Below are 17,949 nucleotides of genomic sequence, written 5' to 3'. Positions count from 1 at the left end.
CGTCTCTCAAAAGCTCGATGAGTTAATTTAAAATCAGCATTTACACATAGCCTTCACATTTGTCCGATAGTAAAAGGCACACAAAACTGCCGCGTATACTGAAAAAAACGTCATTGGTTTTACGCAATTAAATTATGGAAATCGGTTCCACATAATGAAAATGAGTTTCCTTAATATGAAATGAAAATGTAGGCTCTACTTAAATGATCTGTGTTGCATAAACCCAAAGGAATTAATAATCTCACTTAAATTAGATCTGTCCAATTACTTCACTCAATTTAACAGCTTGTTGCTAGCTAGCAACAATACACATTAACATATTATAGATATCTTTTTGTTCAGTATGACAAGGATGGTGCTGTTGAGGGTCTACTGACCTTCAATCAGTCTGAATGCTGATGATCCTTCAGTCTTTGCGTCATGACTAAAGCAATATACACGTTTGTTCAGCAAAGTACAATGCTGAAAATCACCCGTCCTCGACCTAACCATTAGCTTCACTCTTCTCCACAATGGTAACCTCCAAAAAATATCCACTATGACAGAAACTTCTCTAAATCCCCTCATAACAGAACAAAAAACACTAACAAGTCTCCTACTTTCATTTGGTGTAGAAATACATTAAAATAACACTTAATTTCAAAATTTACTCTCCCAATCCAGTCTCATGAAAAGCATGCTGAAAATGTAAATCCCCTGTCCCGTTTCAAAAATACTTTGATGCAACCAATCTTTTTCACATAGTCATAATACAATTGGATTAAGTAAACATAGTTGAATTGTACACAATGAAATTAAGTTGAGATCAAATACTAAAAGATTGTGTTGGATTAACTCAATTTAATTAATTGAGAAAGCAGTAAATATCATGTTGAGTGAACACTCTGTTAGAAGTCTGAATCAATTTGATCATTTCATATCAATGTAATATCACTTTTATGACTGTGTTGAATTTTACTTGGACTTTACACAATATAATTATGCTCTAATCTCAAACATAAATGTATTAGGTTGATTTTAAATGTACTGATTTAGTGTACTGAATAGAGTTGCATTTTTTTCCCCCAGTGTATACAACCCAGTAGGTAAAGGCTATATATTCCCATTCAAAAACGTGGATGTCAGAATGATCTGAAATTTATATTAGTACTTTTCACTGCAATGTAAATACTTAGACTTAAATTAAATGTTATAATATCTTCCAATTTATTTGTTATTATTATTTGTTATTTACTTTTCTAGCTGTTATAATTCACTGGCATGAATACTCATTTGTCTTGGATGCACCCAACGTTAAGTCTGTATATTCCCTGAACCGCATCTTGCTTTGTTCATTGCACTGCAGTATGTAAAAATGAAAAACCGAGTCTTTCAATACTCTGATGATTTCTCATGTCAAAAATGCATAAAACACTGATATCAATTTAAAACGCTTCAAGCAATCAAGCTATAGCTGCCTCAGACTAATAATAAGTCCACCGTGACACAGTACATGACTTGTAAAATCGGGAACGTCCCCGGTTTTAAAGTGACATCTGGACACCAAAACTGCGAATGCCAGACCCAACTGCAGCCGATTCTCCAGTGCAGTGTGGACAACCAGTGCCCAACTGATCAGCTGCACTGCATGGTACCACTTATAAATGAATAAAACAAGTTGTGGCATGAAGGATAACGGTGACATTTGGCATACAGAGTGAGGGATTAATCTTAATAATCATCTTAATAATGTGTGTGTGTGTATCGCTTATCAATTGCTTCACATGGCAATGATTGTCCTAATGCTGAATCTCATGAAGACGAAACCCTGTCTGCATTCAATGAACATTTTACGGTTATGTGTAGGCACTATTTGATGAGAGAGAGATAGCTCAGCTGTAATAAATGTGATGAGTTTGAGAATAAATGGTAAAGAATTTAATATTAAATGAGACAAATTCATCTGAACAATTAAACAGCAGAGAACTTTTATTCTGTCTCACAGCACTGAGAAGATGACGGTGCAGGTTGACCAACCAGAAGAAAGGGGCGCTTCAGGTCCACCCATGTGTGCGAATCAAATATTCAAGCTATATATTAGTGAAATTAAATCATCAAAATGCAGTGTCCCGTGGCTATTTTTCCAATTTCTAACTTGAGCATTAAATCTAAATCACGAAAAACAAGTCATTGTTTTTTAATATTGGTTTTGTAAACGAATAATGAAATAAGACATTTTTTGTTTTTCTGATTTTGAATTCCTAACTGAATATGAAATGAAAGAATGATGCATGGATTTACGAGCATCACCCATTTAAATCAGTGTCTAATTTAAAGGTGCACTCAGTAATTTTATTAATGTGTTTAAGTTAAACTGACACCTAGAGTTATGGATGCAGGATCATTCAAACACAATAGCTTTTAGCTATCGATGCCATTGTAGAAATTCACTATTCACAGTAAGCCAAGATAATTTAATCTATGAGTTAGTGTTCAATAACAGGGCAGACACTGAGATTAAGTGAGAAATATTCGGCGGGTCATGTGATACTAACATGGCTGCCCCCATGAGGGGACCCTCTCCATGTAGAATAAAACATCTTTCATAAGTACAAGTCTTCATTTCACTCGAGTGCTCATGATTTTATACACGCATTTCAAAATTACAAAAATTCATTTCTTTAGGAGCCAAGCTTTTTTTTTAATGAGAAAAAGATTAGAGTGCACCTTTAAAACGTCATGTGAACAACCTGAAAAAACTGATTTGAGCAGAAAACTTTTGCAATATAAATTAATCCTAATACTCTAAATAAGTGCATTGCCATCTGAAGTACAATGAAATGATCAGGGAACTTATTGTGAGCACAGAAATACCAGCCATTAGAGAAGAGTACAGTGTGACATAGTGGGTAGTTATGATCTTATAAACAAGCATTAGAGAATCACAGCTGAACAAAGGCACATATGAAAATGGAATGTGCGCGCTTGTTAGCTGCTGTGTGTTTGAGCTTTTAGTAACAAGGCGTGTGTGTGTGGCAAAGCCTCCATTGGCACACCATGTCACACTAGGTCACACTCAACTGACCCAGTTTCAACCCTCCCACGTGTGCGCCCCATCTGCCAATGCTGCATCTAGCCATTGGCTACCATTGTGTCCAAACTAGGGCTGCCCCCGACCAAAGATTTTCCTAGTGGACTAGTAGTTGTTAATTTAAGCCATTTAGTCGACTAGTCGCACATTTATGATATTAATTTAATTACTTATATATATATATATTTTGGGGGGGCATCAGAAAATGGTTTGGAGTTCCAGGGCTGAGAAAGAATGTTATAAGTAACATTGCTAACACTGTTCTACATTACACAGAAATACGAAACCGTAATAAAGAGCCTTTAAAATATAAATTTTACAAGCGCACGCACGAAGCGAGCGACACTGGCAAAAGCGGTAATGATTCTGAATGTGTCGGAAAAACCAGCAAGGACACTGTCTGAACATTTTGTTAATTTATAGAGAGAAATGCACATTCGGGTTGTGCCGACAGACGATGATCTCGGGGATCAACGATATTTGGCTCTTTTTCCCATGTATTAAATTATTATTATTTTTATGCTTTTATTATTATTATCAAATTAATATTACAAATAATTTGCCCATAGACACACAGACACAGTATTATATTATTAAGAACAGATGACAGAAAAGCAGTCTATGCGCATATATGACACGCTGATACGGAGGCGTGCAGTCTCGTGGAACACGCATGTAAAAGGTTCTTACTCTTTTTTTTTTCTTTTTTTTTGTCTTCTGATTTATTTATTTTTTGTTGCAAGAACATTATCATCTATAAGTGCTGCAAATGACCTCAGACATCTCCGTTCAGGAGGTGTTTTGAGTTCAGTTCTCTTTATTTCCATAGAGCAGTTTATTGTGAACACAACTCTGCAGTCTATACATCTGTGATTAAAACAAAATAATTCAAAAACACATTCACCTCGAACCATGCCGGTTGCCGATGTAATTGGATATTGCGATAGATATATTGGGAATTTCTTCACACACAATGTATTTTCCCAGAGAACGAGATACCCGACGGGTAGAGAATGCACAGATGAAGTAGGTTCTTTGCCAGAGAGATATTGACAATGGTTGTAAAGCCATCTTTCAAAAAGTTGAACAACACATTTAAAAAAAATTTTCCAGTTAAAATACATATAAAGTTCAAAGTTTGAAATCAATGTGTCTTTATTGTGTAGGCTTAACCCTAACCCTGCTTAACGAAAATTACCCCATAGTACCACCTAGCGTCCAACCAGCAGTAATACCACTGTTTGTCGGTTTCCTGTGGAGTTTTTTCTGCGACCAACCGACCAATCAAAACTTGGTCAACCAAGACTCTTCCCATGGACTAAGGTTTGGTCAACTATCAGGGGGCAGCCCTAGTCCAGACGCACAAACACTGCCTCTAGTGCTTCACACAGTATTGTCTTCTCACACAGGCTGGCCCAGATGGGTGTGAAGGTGGGAAACTTATAAAGGAATAGTTTAAACAAAAATCAGAATTTTGTCATCACTTTGAAACTCGTGTAGTTCTAAGTCCATATGACCGATTTTACTCCTTGGAACACAAAATATGTTAGGCAGAATGACAGGCTCAGTCACCACTAATGGTCAGTGAATGGAAAAAAGATGCTATTATAGTAAATGGGGACTGACACTAAAACACTGCCTAAAATCTCCTTTTGTATTCTATGAAAGCCAACAGTATGAGAGTGAGTAAATTACAATTTTCATTTTGGGGTGAATTTTTAGTTTAAAAATGTATTTTTAGCTGAAATAATTCAGACAATTTCTAAATAATAAAAAGCCCATCCACAGCTGGTTTGTCTCCAACGACTGTCCATAAATGTACTGATTTGATGACATCTGGTGGCAGCAGGTATTTTGACACACGGATGCTGTGTCTGTGATTCACACAGTATTCTCACACACTTAGACGAGGGGTCATCTGAGTGACATGTTAAATGACCAAACAGTTTGCTTTTTTACAAGACATTATGTATATGTAACCAGCAATATACCAGAAAAATAATAATTAAAATGGTACGATTTCATGAGAATTTTTTGTAGAAATTTCAATGCTATAAAAATGTATGAAGGTTTGGAACTTTATGGAACTGGCCCGATAAATTTAAGTGACAGGTCTGTCAACAGGCCTGAAACACACTCACACTGGCCCCAGGCCAGCAGGCCATGCTTATTGTTGAGCCCTGCCTTGTTATTGTTTGGGATTGACTACCGCATTTACTTACAGGTGTGAGTCTTGAAATGTTCTGTTCATACAACAGTAGCAGCTTGAACACTGTCTATATGAACGCAACCAAAGTCACAACTGTATTCTGACAGCTGTAATCACAGTAATAGTGACTGAAGTAAATATTAAAGATGCTGACATCTATAACACAACACCGGCATGTATTTTCACAATTGACTCCATGTTTTTAAATAAGTCCAAATGAGGCACGAGTTCATCCATCTGATCATAATTAACCGACAGCGGCTTTGAATGCTTTTTAACCACGTGCAGAGCGCAGCTTGTGTGTCGTGCGGCTCATGCTCGTGAGCAGCCGGTGGAAAACTGTGTTTGGATATTCGGATGACACACAGCTCATATCCCATTCTCTGTTAGTTAATGAAACCCCTCATGATTAACACGAGATACGCACGTGTAGTGCAGCGTGGCTTTAACTTTATATGACGTGACAGACTACTAGTTGTCCAGTATAGTTCCGTTCACACAGCACAGGTTTGCCAAGAATGCGATTGCGAGACCTGAAAATTTGCGGGTGTCAGTTTGGTTATAGAATGCGGTTGTCACACTCGTAAATAACCGTCTTGTGTGAATGCAACCGTATTAAGCACTCAAAACAGGACCGACAACTGTATTCTGCTGCTGTGTGAATGTGGCCAATATATATCAGACAGTCAGTAAACAGTTTATAGGCTTGTCGTCTGAAACAATTAGAACCCTGTTAATGAGATTCCAGACTTCACTGTATGCAAGTTGTTACCTGTCTTCTCTGGCTCCTCAGGTGCGGTGCCAGCAATGCCACTGCTCTCAAGGCCAAATGCAGGGTCCACTTTTCCTGTGTTGCGTGCCGCCTCCTGAACCTTCTTTACATGTGCCTCCACCAGCTCCATTGGCACCTCCTCACGCACACGCGAGAACTCCTCTACAAGCACAATGAACAGAAAAACCATTTCAAAATACAGGCATATACATCAACGATAATTCTGAATGTATTCTTGTCTAGCAGCTATAAAATTGAAATAAGTGGCATAGAATTTTGTAAATAGAGGAATATAACAGACATACCCAGAGCTGCCTTAGCAGCAGCAGCCGCCACACGTGGGTCGACCACAGAGGCGAGGAATGCAACAGTGCTCATGACGGGATTTCCTGATTGGCTGAAGGGGATCGGCTGGTAAGCCAGAGGGCCTAGCGAGGCTTCAGAGCTCTCCAGGTATGGATCCTCTATTGGCAGCCGCAGGAAATGTAAAATGCACTCATCCTGTGTACGGCTGCCCACATGCTCCGAAACCTTGTTCCAGTCATCCTTATACATCTCCAGAGCCTGCAAATATCAGCACAGTTTAAATAGAAGACTAGACAAAAGGAAAAGGTACAAAAAAAAGGGATGTGCAAAACCTTATATTTTCAAAATCGATGGGTTACCTGAATGACTAGTCACCTAATATGTCTTAGTGTCATGAAAGCCCAAAACAAATTTTTTGAGATGTTAACAGATATATACATGTTGCACATCATTAAAAACAATTAAAGCAATGGCCCTTTTGAGCCATTTTGTTCTTCCGGTTGTAAACCGAAACTTGAAACTACCTCACAAAATATGAGGTATATGTGTAAACTCCAAGTTGTGGTTGGTATACTTTGCCCAAAGTATACTTCGGTTTTGACGCGAACATTTAGCGTCTACGTACAGTCAATGAGAGTCTGTCAAAATATACCTCATTTGACTATGCGTGCTACAACTGCTATGAGATAGTGGACTATTTCTCCACAGAAGTTTAGACAAAAATGTCTTTATAGTCCTTCAGACTCTAGTTGTACAAATCGTCTTGTTTACTGGCGATTACATCTAGCGCTTCTCTGTGACAGCAACGGTTGAAATATGAGTATTTGCCACCTTGTGGACCCACTAATTAGTGCAAATAATTCCATGTGCATGCGCTTTCTGCGCATTCAAAGATACGTGGTTAGAAAAATCAGACTGTGCGCGTTCAGCAGCTAGAGCACTCTGCTGATGACAAAATGTGCATCACGTGTCCTGACCGAAGTATACTTTGGGCTTTAGAGTACACTAATACATCATTCGATTCTGAACGTTTCTCCACATTATTCTTGAGAAGGAACGCTTCCATCCAATCACTGTGCTGCTCACTCATGAGCTCGCATTACAGCAGAGAATTCAAAATCACATGCAGACGTGACACCGGTATTTAAAGGTAATTTAAAGATTTAAAGCAATTTTTCCAAGATGGCGTTTATCATGCAAAATGTCTGGCAGCTAAATCACAGCAAGCTGTCAGCATTGCAATTAAACCAATGCCACAAAAAAAAAAAAAAAAATCTACTTCCCTAATCCAGTGCTGAACTAGTCGACCACTGTAACCCATTCATAGTTCAAAAGGAGAAATCAGAAGTTGATGATGCACCCTCTGATCTCACCTCCAACAAGAGCAAAGTTTCTTGTTCAGTCCATTCTCTGCCACTGGTGGCTCCTTTACCCTGTAAGGAAAGCAAAGCAAATGATCACTTCTTGAACTATGAAAGATACTAAAGCAATGACAACTTCTATGTCTTTGACAACAGGCAAGAGAATTGCAGCCACTTGCCTTGGGATTCTTCTTTGTGAATACATCTGTACGGAGGCCAAAGTTCTGCAGGTCGATTGGTTTGTCTTTGCCCTTTTCTGGGAAGTTCAGCATCTGCTGTGCAGAGGGAACCTAGAGAGAGCAGCAGAGACTTTACCATAATGTAACAATTTCACTAGAAATCTTGCTGAAATTATGTTCTTGTTGGAAATCAAAGAGGAAATTGTTCCAGACTCACCTGTGGAGGACGATGGTGCAGCGGCACCAAACCAGATGGAGTATCAGCCAGTACGTTAAAGTGTGGGGTTGGTGGAGGGCCCATAGGGAGGGGCCTGCTATCTGCATCAACCTGGTAGTTCACCAGTCCCCACTGCTCTAGAAAAGCATGCACCCTGGAAAAAAAGACAATATGCAAGATAAAAATACAAGAATGTACTGTAAATAAGGAAAATGTCTTCAAAAGAAAGCACACAACCATTAAAAATCTAAACATTGCAAAATAAATAAGCCTAATTAACTACATAGTTATACAAGTCTCTTGTTTTAATATTATCACAACAGACTGTAAATAAGAATTCTCACCTCATGACAGCACACACATCTCCAGTGAGGTTCCTCCTACAGGAGGTGGAGGTCAGGTACTCTTGAGGATTCAGCCGGTATGTGTCAATCATGAAGTTACGATAAGCCAGATATCTGATTAAGAGTTAAACAGAATATAACAGTGAACCAAATATAATTAAGACTTGCAAAAGAGCAATAAAGGGATCATTAGAGCATAAGTGTAAAGAAAGTAATTCATGTTTTGAAGAGAAGTAAAGATTTATGCAAATATCAGTGGACCTGTGAACTTACATCTCTGGAGTCTTAGATTTGTTTTTTCCATTGAAAAACTCCGGCAGGGCACGCCTCTCAATTTCATGTATACTGGAAGAACAACATTGCAAAAGTTATGGGGCATGACACACAGAGTTATAAAGCAGCGAGAGCAGGATGAAAGCAAATGCTCACGAGGTTAGATGTACTGTGTTGAAAAACATATGTCTTGTATTCACTTTTAAAAACAGCATGAAATGGCATTAGCAATATTTTTACCATCAATAAGAAGAGCAGTTTCAGAGGTGCAGAAAATTTAATGTTGATAAAAGACTACAAAAACTTGGTCCCTAAAATACTGTGCACTGATGAACCAAGCACAATAAGAAAATGTATTGAGAAAGTAAACAATACATTTTGGTTTTATGTTGCCCTTTAATATTACTAGTTCTCAGAAAACTAATAAAACAGACACACAACCAGAGGGATTCCATACCTGTTGTAGTCGAACCATGCGGCATAGCTGGGGATAATGATATGATGGGTTTGCTCTGTCACATTGTCCTCTGAGTCGATCAGACGATTGACCTCTGTTTTGCACTGTTCTTCGTCATCCTGCCAATTGCAAGTTGTACAGTCTTTCAGAACCAGTCAACTCACAACAAACAGCTACAAAAACTATCTTAGAAATAATTATTTGTAAAAGGCCTGGGCTGTTATAATATGGCCATGCATCTGTTATAATAATAGAGACACACTTCTGAAAAACAATTATTGGATTAAAAGTGCAAGGAGAGACTACCTTGCCACCAGATGTTACAGAATCATCTTCCTGGTCATCTAAGACAGAAAACAAATCCATTCTTTCATTTACAACATCTTTGACAACTTATATTTCTGTCCATAATAAGATTTAAACACTTACCCAAATCAGCAACTGTTCCACCCTTCACTGGTGTGTTCTCACTATCCTTTTTCTGATTCACTGCAGACAGACATGAAGAGAACATCAAGCAGAGCAGTGGAGGGAGGTTAACAGACAGACAACTCCAATGCAATAAAAATCTAAAAGCTTTCAGTGTAAAGAAGGACAATGAAAAAGTAGGGCTGCTGCCCGTAAGATCCAGAGTGTCTATTTTAGCCATGCTCTAAATTTTAGTGTATCTAGAGAGGCCGTTTAAAAGATTCAAACTCTTTTGGTAGTCATGAACAAGGCACTTTTATCATAAGTGATTTACAGTTCGTTTATTGTAGGGACAGTACTTCTGGATTAACCTAGGGTTAAAGCAACAGTTCATCCAAAAATTAAAACGGTCATTTCCTCATCCCGTTATAGACCCATATGCCTTTTTCTGTAAAACTCAGTAGGCTATGTTAGGCAGATTTTTAGGCACTGACTGCCTAAGTCACCATTCACTTTCATTGCATTTTTTTTCTATACAATGTGAGTGGTGAGGCTGCCAGCACCCAAACATTCTAGCTAACATCTCCTTTTGCATTCCATGGAACAAGATGAAGATGAGTAAATTACGATTTTCCTTTTCAGGTGAACTAACCCTTTAAGTACCTTGCTCAATGGCACAATGATATTTAGATGATTAATTATGGATTAATAGTGCTGGGAATTGCCAGACTTCTCGATTCAATATTTAGTTGCCTATTCAACATATTTTGCGATTCTGTAAGCATTGTGACTTGTTATATGTTATATTTAGCGGTGCTGTTTGTGAGGCTCTCATAGTTTTACTTGTCGCCAGTATGTCACAATGATCTTGTGATAGTGACAACAGAACTATTCATAACTGTTTTTAATACAAACAAATGTTAGCAATTCACAATTAATGTTATTTTACTGTGAGGCATAAACATATGACTGCACATCAGCTGATCTTAGTCTTAAAAAATAAATAAATAATTGGTGATCAGTATCAAATTTCCTGATTTGTGCACCTCCACAAAAAGCCCTGGGGTAAAAAGCATACGGTGTATATCTGCATATAACACACTGAAAAATCGCTTTCCAGTAAAAATATTGAAACATTCTTAAAACAAAATATTTACTTGACAAGCAAAATGGCATAAAATATTATGTCTTGTTTTTAGAGAAAATTACATGGACTTTGCTTAAAAAAATATGCTAAAATGGTTAGAAATGATTCTTGTTTTTAAGCATAAACCTTCCTAAATTTGGTTAGATTTCTCTCAAAACAAGACTTACTATCTTATGCCATTTTGCTTTCCAAGTAAATATATATTGTTTTAAGTATGTTTAGACATTTCTACTGGAAAACAAGACAAAATACTGTTTAAGAAATATATATATATATATATATAAAATATTTTTCTTTTTTTGCAGTGGCTGCATTCTGTCCCAGTCAGACGCATTTCATAGGGATATATGGATGCCAAGCACTTTAACAGGGTAACAGCGTAGATATTCAACAAATAAATAGGCTAAATAACTAACTTCTTATCACACAAAACTATCAAAGAAAGAAAATAATCAATTTAAAGCAGCTATACAGAATATGTTGCTTTAACAGAAAATGCAGTTCATGTCATCCAACAGTTTGACAAGCCTTTTGTACTGCTAAATTATTTAAGGCAGTATCAGACAGAATCTTAAGAACCTGAAAAATCCTCTACACACCACCTCACAAATAAACCTGTGGATTATACATAATAACAGGAACATTAGCCACAGCAGAGTATTTGACATCTGACAGTGAACAAGCGGCACTTTGATGGCTGTAGCAGCAGTGCATCAAAGGACTAAACAAAGAATTAGAGACAAAACTTCAGAGAAGAAATCTGTTTGTGTGAAACTCACAAATATAGCTTCCTTCTATCTATCATTAGATTAGCATATTAAGATTTTTTTTTTTTTAATTAAATAAAAAAAAAAGTTGTATTCATAAGGGAGACTATTTTAAAATCATTTGTCTCAAGAATCGCAGTTTGTTTATTTTGTTTTTTTATCCCCTTTTCTCCCAATTTGGAATGCCCAATTCCCACTACTTAGAAAGTCCTCGTGGTGGCACGGTTACTCACCTCAATCCGGGTGGCAGAGGACAAGTCTCAGTTACCTCCACTCCTGAGACCGTCAATCCGCGCATCTTATCAAGTGGCTCGCTGTGCATGACACTGCGGAAACTCTGCATGTGGAGGCTCATGCTACTCTCCGCGATCCACGCACAACTTACCACGCACCCCATTGTGAGCGAGAACCACTAATCGTGACCACGAGGAGGTTACCCCATGTGACTCTACCCTCCCTAGCAACCAGGCCAATTTGGTTTCTTAGGAGACCTGGATGGAGTCACTCAGCGAACTCGCGACTCCAGGGGTGGAAGTCAGTGTCAATACTCGCTGAGCTACCCAGTCCCCAAGAATCGTGATTTGTAACAATTTTTCTTTTCCCCGAGCCTTACTAATTAAGGCAACTGACCATTTTTTGGTAGTGTAACCTCTTCCATTCCTGGCACAGGGGAGGGATCTTCCAGATCCTTTGTGAGGTCTTCATCTTGCTCATCATCATTTTGATGTCCACGGCGCCTCCATTGTGACCCAGGATTCCTGTTTGACGAAAAGGGGTAAGTCTTTAAACTTTATTATTCCCTATAAAACAGAACAGGACTAACTTTGAAAAGATGAAGTATGACAATTTCTAACTTTTTTTTTACCAGACTTTACACAATTAATAATTGACAATTACTCACAATTATGTTTTTTAAATCACAGGAGCCCAAATGTCAAATATACAAACTGTGATGTAACGTGAGAAGTTTCCAACTACAATTTGTTCAAATATTTTAACTCCAAAAATAACAAGCTCTTCCAAATTTCTCAGCAATTTGTCTTCAAACTTAAAAGTAGAGATGGTTACCCTTTCTTGCCCTTTTTGCGAGACTCCACAGGGGTGCTGGGTGGGGAGGGAGAGCGTCTTCTCTTCTTGCCAGCAACCAGGGACTTGCGGTCCTTGCGATCAGGTGTACGGGAAGACTGATCAGAACCATGGAGGGTGAAGGATGAGAGAAAGAGCAAGAGAATGAGAGAATGGAACGGTCTTACACACAAGGGGGAGGGGGGTACTGAGGGGATTTGAGGGCGGGTGAGGAAATGAGGGTGAAGTGCGTGAGGGTGAGGCAGCTAGGAAAAGGTTGAAAGGATGACTGACAGACACACAGACAATGACAGAGAACAAACCCTGCCAAGTAGACCTTAGAGGTCTGGCTATTAATAAACATCTGAATATGTATATGTACTTTATAAGTGGGTTGCTCATTTCTTACCACTTCTTCCCCTGGGAAGATCCGTTGGCGGAAACTAACAGGCTTTTTGTTCTCATCCACCTCATAATCTTCCTCATTCATCCACTCATTGAAAGCATCTGTGTCCATGACCCATTTAGCATGCACCTGAAGGCATCACAGAGCGTAGTGAGCGAAAATCTAGAAAATGTAATCCTGATGCTAGGCTGCATCACATGCTTTATGAAAAAGGACATAGTGTGGAAACTCCTCTCAAGCCAACTCCGAGCTTGCCAATGCAAACTGTTTATTGAAAAACCCTCTCACCCTCCATGGTTTCTCAGAGCTTGGTGGATCCTCAACATCTCCATCAACATCACTTGTTGATACCCATGTGTCATAACTGCAAAAAGTAAAAGAAACCCATGTGCAAACATCCATGATCAACAATCATCAAATATAAAAGCTTTTCTGCTCTTAAAGGGATAATTCAATTAAAAGAAATAGTCTCTCCATAGGTTGCATATTGATTGCAATGGGCATTACATTTCTTAAACTCTCACAATATTAATCTGATAGTAGACTGTGGCTATCCACTTTCCTACAGCAACCGTGAAGCTGCGTTCATGATTCGTGTGAGAGCGTCAACACTATCACTCTATCACTGACAGGGAAGCACTGTTGTGTGTGTGCGTAGGTGTAATGACTCCGGGTGGACACATTACAATGTTTCCGCCCTACCAACAGGTGTTTATCATAAACACTTTATGCTGCATTAACGGTAAATGCATTAATCGCGATTAAGAAAAATGTACGCGTTTAATATAAGCTTTATATAATATGCAACATTACCAACCTGTCAGGATAATTGCCCCAGTGAACCAGCACCTGCTTGTCTTTGCGCATAACGGGACGCAGCCACTCCTCTAAAAGACAGAACCAGAATTATTATGCTTGTTTCCAGGAAACCTCAAATTATAAGCTCAAATGAAAAGAAATAGTTGAGGAAAGATGACACTGGTGTCTGATGTTATTCATAATATACAGTTGGCCTGTTTACAATAAAAATCAAACACCAACCTTCCTCCAGCTGGGCTGGTGAGGGGTAAATTATATGAGTGGCCTTTGACTTATCTTCAGTGATGGTTCCCTTGAAGATATAATGAAACAAAACGTCAGGGAAATTGTCAACAAATAATTTAATCCACACAAAACCAGACCATTCCGAACTGATTTTTTATTTTTTTTACCTGATGTCTCTTAATGACGTCTTTAAGTTTATTGGCTTGCTTTTGCTCCATATCAGACACGATGTACACTATTGGTCGAGTCAAAGAGTTGTTCTGTGGACAAGAACGAGATACTGCACTGACCGCATACAGAGAAAGACCGCGATCAACACTTTAAGCCCAGTTTACAATGAGTCATATTCTAAATGGGCAACTTGTGTGAACCTCAACATAAGGATCTCTACCTGAACAAGAGTCTTTTCAATAGTCATAAACATCTCCACATTTCTGTCCATTCTGGATGGGTTCTGCAGATCAAACCTCCTCCTGAAGAAACACAGGTAATAGTTTGAGAATTAGGAAAGGTTCAGTTTACTGGTGATGTTAAGCATTCTTTATAGAACCAATTTTTTTCAGCATAGAAAGATTTCAAAAGTTGTCACTAGCTATGTTTCCATCCAAGTTGCAAATTTATGTGAAAAAGCATAATATCGCAAACAATGTGCAAATAAAGCCGCATGTTTTCAAAAGAACAAAATCATCACTTCCAGAAAAATTATAGCCACTGTGACTCCTTTAGTAATAAAACACTCACTGTTTAGGGCGCGCGGACAAAACACTGGAAATAATTTGACTCATGTTTGGGAGCGACAGGGCGTCACACAGTTCACACTACGTGTGTGCATTCCTCCTACTTTATGACTTTACTGTGCAGATCTATATTAGAACTATTATAACTTTATGAAAGTGTCAATAAACCTGCTCTTCGGCACAATTCAAGTTTGTATTCAACTTACTTGCTCTGCAAACTATATGCAGGCTATGGATTTTCTAGACAAACATTTCAGGATGACCAGATCAACATTTCAGATGCGACGATTGGTCCGCTGGTTAGTCAAGTCATGAACAAGTTATTAAATCAGAGGACTTTATGCTCATCTTGTATTCCTAATAAATTCAATAGGAGTTTATTCTGTGAATGCGTTTCCATCATAGTTTATGCGCATTTCTTCTTATCAAATAAAATATTTATCCACCTCAAGCTAGCGTATACATGTTTACATCCAATGTTTTTTTTGTTTTTTTTGCGTTATACCAAAATGTGCATAAAAATACATGGATAGGAACCCAGATAGTGTGTCCCTTTTTTACACCTATCTTCACAAGACTCCACTCACCAGCCCTGTTCGCTTTTGAACTTATAGGCAGACCCAAGGATGTGGCACAGGGCTCCTGCAGGTTTGAAGTCCAGAAAGATCTTTGTCTAGAATGGCAAATAACAAAAATAAGAGAAGCTTTAATTTTGAAACTTGACATGGTTTTGCAATTAGGGATGCACCGATACCACTTTTTCTCTTCCGATCCGATATCGGAGATCTCAGTATCGGCCGATACCGATCCCACGCCGATACCAGTGTTGTTTTTTTGCATAATTAGTTTAGAATATCTTTACATTATTGTGTGGAACTAATTGGGAATACTCTTTAATTCTAAATGCATATTATAAGTGAACCAAACTAATGAGCATCTACATCTGAGATGCTGTTCTTGAGTAGCACTCAAATATTGCGCACCGCTGTGAAGGCTAAAAATAGCCGTGAGTGAATCACCAGCCTGTGCGTGAGTTTGTCAACAGAGCAGCACCATTCACTAATGTGCTGTATAGCGCATACTACATATTTAATTATTAAACACAGCCTTTTTTGATTCACAGAGCTATCGCACATCTTCAAGTGGCTTTGAATAAAACGCACGAGTCATATGAACTGCTTTAATGGTGTTATTATGGTTCTTTTATGTCATTTTTGGAGCTTAACAATAACAAACATGACTAACACACAGTATTGGATTTGGATCGGGCTTGTTGGACCGATACCCGATCCGTCTAAAAACTTCAGTATCGGAGCCTATACCAATCCAGGTATCAGATCGGTGCATCCCTATTTGCAATCACATTGTATTGTGGTCAATTGAGCAATGAGGCATAGTACTATGCCACATCTGTCAAATCATTTATAGAACAGAGGGTTATGATCAAGAACACATTTATAACAGTTAAACAGACAGGAACTGCTTAATATTCACATTCAGACTTACAGGTAGCTTGGTAAGGGCAGGATTGCTGACTCTACGCCCAAATGCATCCTCCTGAAACTGCAGCAACTGCACCACCAAAGCAGCCAAAGATTTGCTTGTTGGAGAGTCAGTTTGTACATACTGTAGAAAAAGTCAAACACATGCAATACATTATCTTCAGACACGAACGTGCCACAGATCAGTCAATAAACAAAATTTCATTATTTGAAATTTCACTTTTATTAAACACTAGAGAGGGCCGCTGAAATTAACATCTTATCAAATCTGCCAAGACAACCATCAATCCACACCTAGTTGTTTTATTTACACAACACACACGTGCGTTTTGAAATTTTGGGCAGAGAATCATGGACCATATTAGTATGACCATGTTACTAATGATGAATTCTGAACATGTACCATTGCAATACCACGGTTTTTAGAACATGCAACCTAGCAGAATCATGGCAGTCTTTGTATAATGGAATGTACACACCATGGTGTTGTACTTTTTTATAAAAGACGATTTTAAAGATATCGTAAACAAACTTTAGCATAAACAACAGATAAAAACTCGGGGTCACTAACACCTCAGGTGTCAACGACTATAAGTTGTCGAAAAGAAAAATATGCCCCCAAAATGAAGCCGAAAATGCTATGTAGACAACTCACTATATTTTCAGATACAGCCGTCGTCATGCCAGCTCGGGCATCTCACAAACACTAACGTTAGCCAAGAGCTAACTAGACAGCCCCAAACATTGACACTTAAAACGTCCCCAGAGCTAAACTTGTTGACCATAACTGCAGTTCGGAGCCTAGAAATTATCTGCAAGACCACTCCGGTTCAACACCTTCCAAAAATTTACTGTATTAGTGAATAAACTATAAACAAGAGCGCGTGTCGCTTCTTGTTGCCATTGTGTGATGCGCGCGCCCCTCATTCAACGGGCACCACGCGAGCTGCAGACCTTCTTGTAATGTTTCCCGATCCACATGCGAACCGTCTCCAGCTGCGACACTGTTTCCGAGCTCTCCCAGAATTTAGACGACGGCCCTCCGTCTTTCTTCCGTCCGATCGAAGCACCGGCGCCCGCTTGGCCGGCTGATGGTCCTCCGGAGCCCGTTCCACCCGCTGCAGTCGCCGCCGCCGCCATTGTTTCTTTATTAGCGAGAGAGGCTAGTCTGTACAAAATGTTTTAAAACGACACTGCGCCTGCGCAACGGTCGACGCTAGAGTCGTTGGCTGAAGGAAATCTCGCGAGATGTCGTAGGGTTTGGAAACGGTACGAGACAGCAGCACAAGTTTTTTTTTAGAACATAACACTTTTAAATAGGGGGAGATACAGTAAACAAAAGACACATTTTTTTTCCATTTAAAAACGTACAGTTGTCATATGTTATATATTTATTTTATTTGACAGCTACAGAGCTAAATTTTATCTGTAGTCCCATTTAAAAGTATGTTCCGGGTTCAATACAAGTTAAGCTCAATCGCATAATGGCCGCAAGGTTTAATGCAATTTTTACTTTCAAACAGGATTAGCCAAATCCTGTTAAAGGGATAATTCACCTAAAAATGAAAATTCTCTCATTATTTACTCACCCTCATGCCATCCCAGATGTGTATGACTTTCTTTTTCCAAAGAACACAAAGATTTGTAGAAGAATATCTCAGCTTTTTTGGTCCATACAATGCAAG

General features: G+C 38.6%; 1 protein-coding gene across 2 annotated transcripts in view; it reads right to left on the bottom strand.

Annotated features, from left to right (window-relative positions):
• LOC127454187 (SWI/SNF complex subunit SMARCC1-like) overlaps positions 1–17,447 on the bottom strand; it is a 28,908-nt gene extending 11,461 nt beyond the window's left edge. The window contains exons 1-21 of one of the 2 annotated variants that reach the window (XM_051721210.1): positions 17,219–17,447; positions 16,269–16,388; positions 15,350–15,435; positions 14,417–14,498; positions 14,193–14,285; positions 14,023–14,092; positions 13,799–13,868; positions 13,270–13,345; positions 12,985–13,110; positions 12,579–12,694; positions 12,141–12,268; positions 9,618–9,677; positions 9,495–9,532; positions 9,189–9,307; positions 8,732–8,803; positions 8,459–8,572; positions 8,115–8,268; positions 7,898–8,008; positions 7,731–7,790; positions 6,357–6,615; positions 6,052–6,213 (exon numbers count right to left, since the gene is read on the bottom strand). In XM_051721210.1, coding sequence (XP_051577170.1) covers positions 6,052–6,213; positions 6,357–6,615; positions 7,731–7,790; positions 7,898–8,008; positions 8,115–8,268; positions 8,459–8,572; positions 8,732–8,803; positions 9,189–9,307; positions 9,495–9,532; positions 9,618–9,677; positions 12,141–12,268; positions 12,579–12,694; positions 12,985–13,110; positions 13,270–13,345; positions 13,799–13,868; positions 14,023–14,092; positions 14,193–14,285; positions 14,417–14,498; positions 15,350–15,435; positions 16,269–16,388; positions 17,219–17,404 — 2,302 coding nt within the window. In that variant the 5' untranslated portion in view covers positions 17,405–17,447. The remainder of the gene's footprint in view (positions 1–6,051; positions 6,214–6,356; positions 6,616–7,730; positions 7,791–7,897; positions 8,009–8,114; positions 8,269–8,458; positions 8,573–8,731; positions 8,804–9,188; positions 9,308–9,494; positions 9,533–9,617; positions 9,678–12,140; positions 12,269–12,578; positions 12,695–12,984; positions 13,111–13,269; positions 13,346–13,798; positions 13,869–14,022; positions 14,093–14,192; positions 14,286–14,416; positions 14,499–15,349; positions 15,436–16,268; positions 16,389–17,218) is intronic. The other variant, XM_051721211.1, reaches the window with a different exon arrangement.
• Positions 17,448–17,949: the final 502 nt, after the last annotated feature.

Source organism: Myxocyprinus asiaticus, chromosome 16, assembly GCF_019703515.2.
Source record: "Myxocyprinus asiaticus isolate MX2 ecotype Aquarium Trade chromosome 16, UBuf_Myxa_2, whole genome shotgun sequence".
Classification (NCBI taxonomy): domain Eukaryota; kingdom Metazoa; phylum Chordata; class Actinopteri; order Cypriniformes; family Catostomidae; genus Myxocyprinus; species Myxocyprinus asiaticus.
Note: the sequence above shows the minus strand (reverse complement) of the source record. Positions and strands in the feature narration are given on the sequence as shown.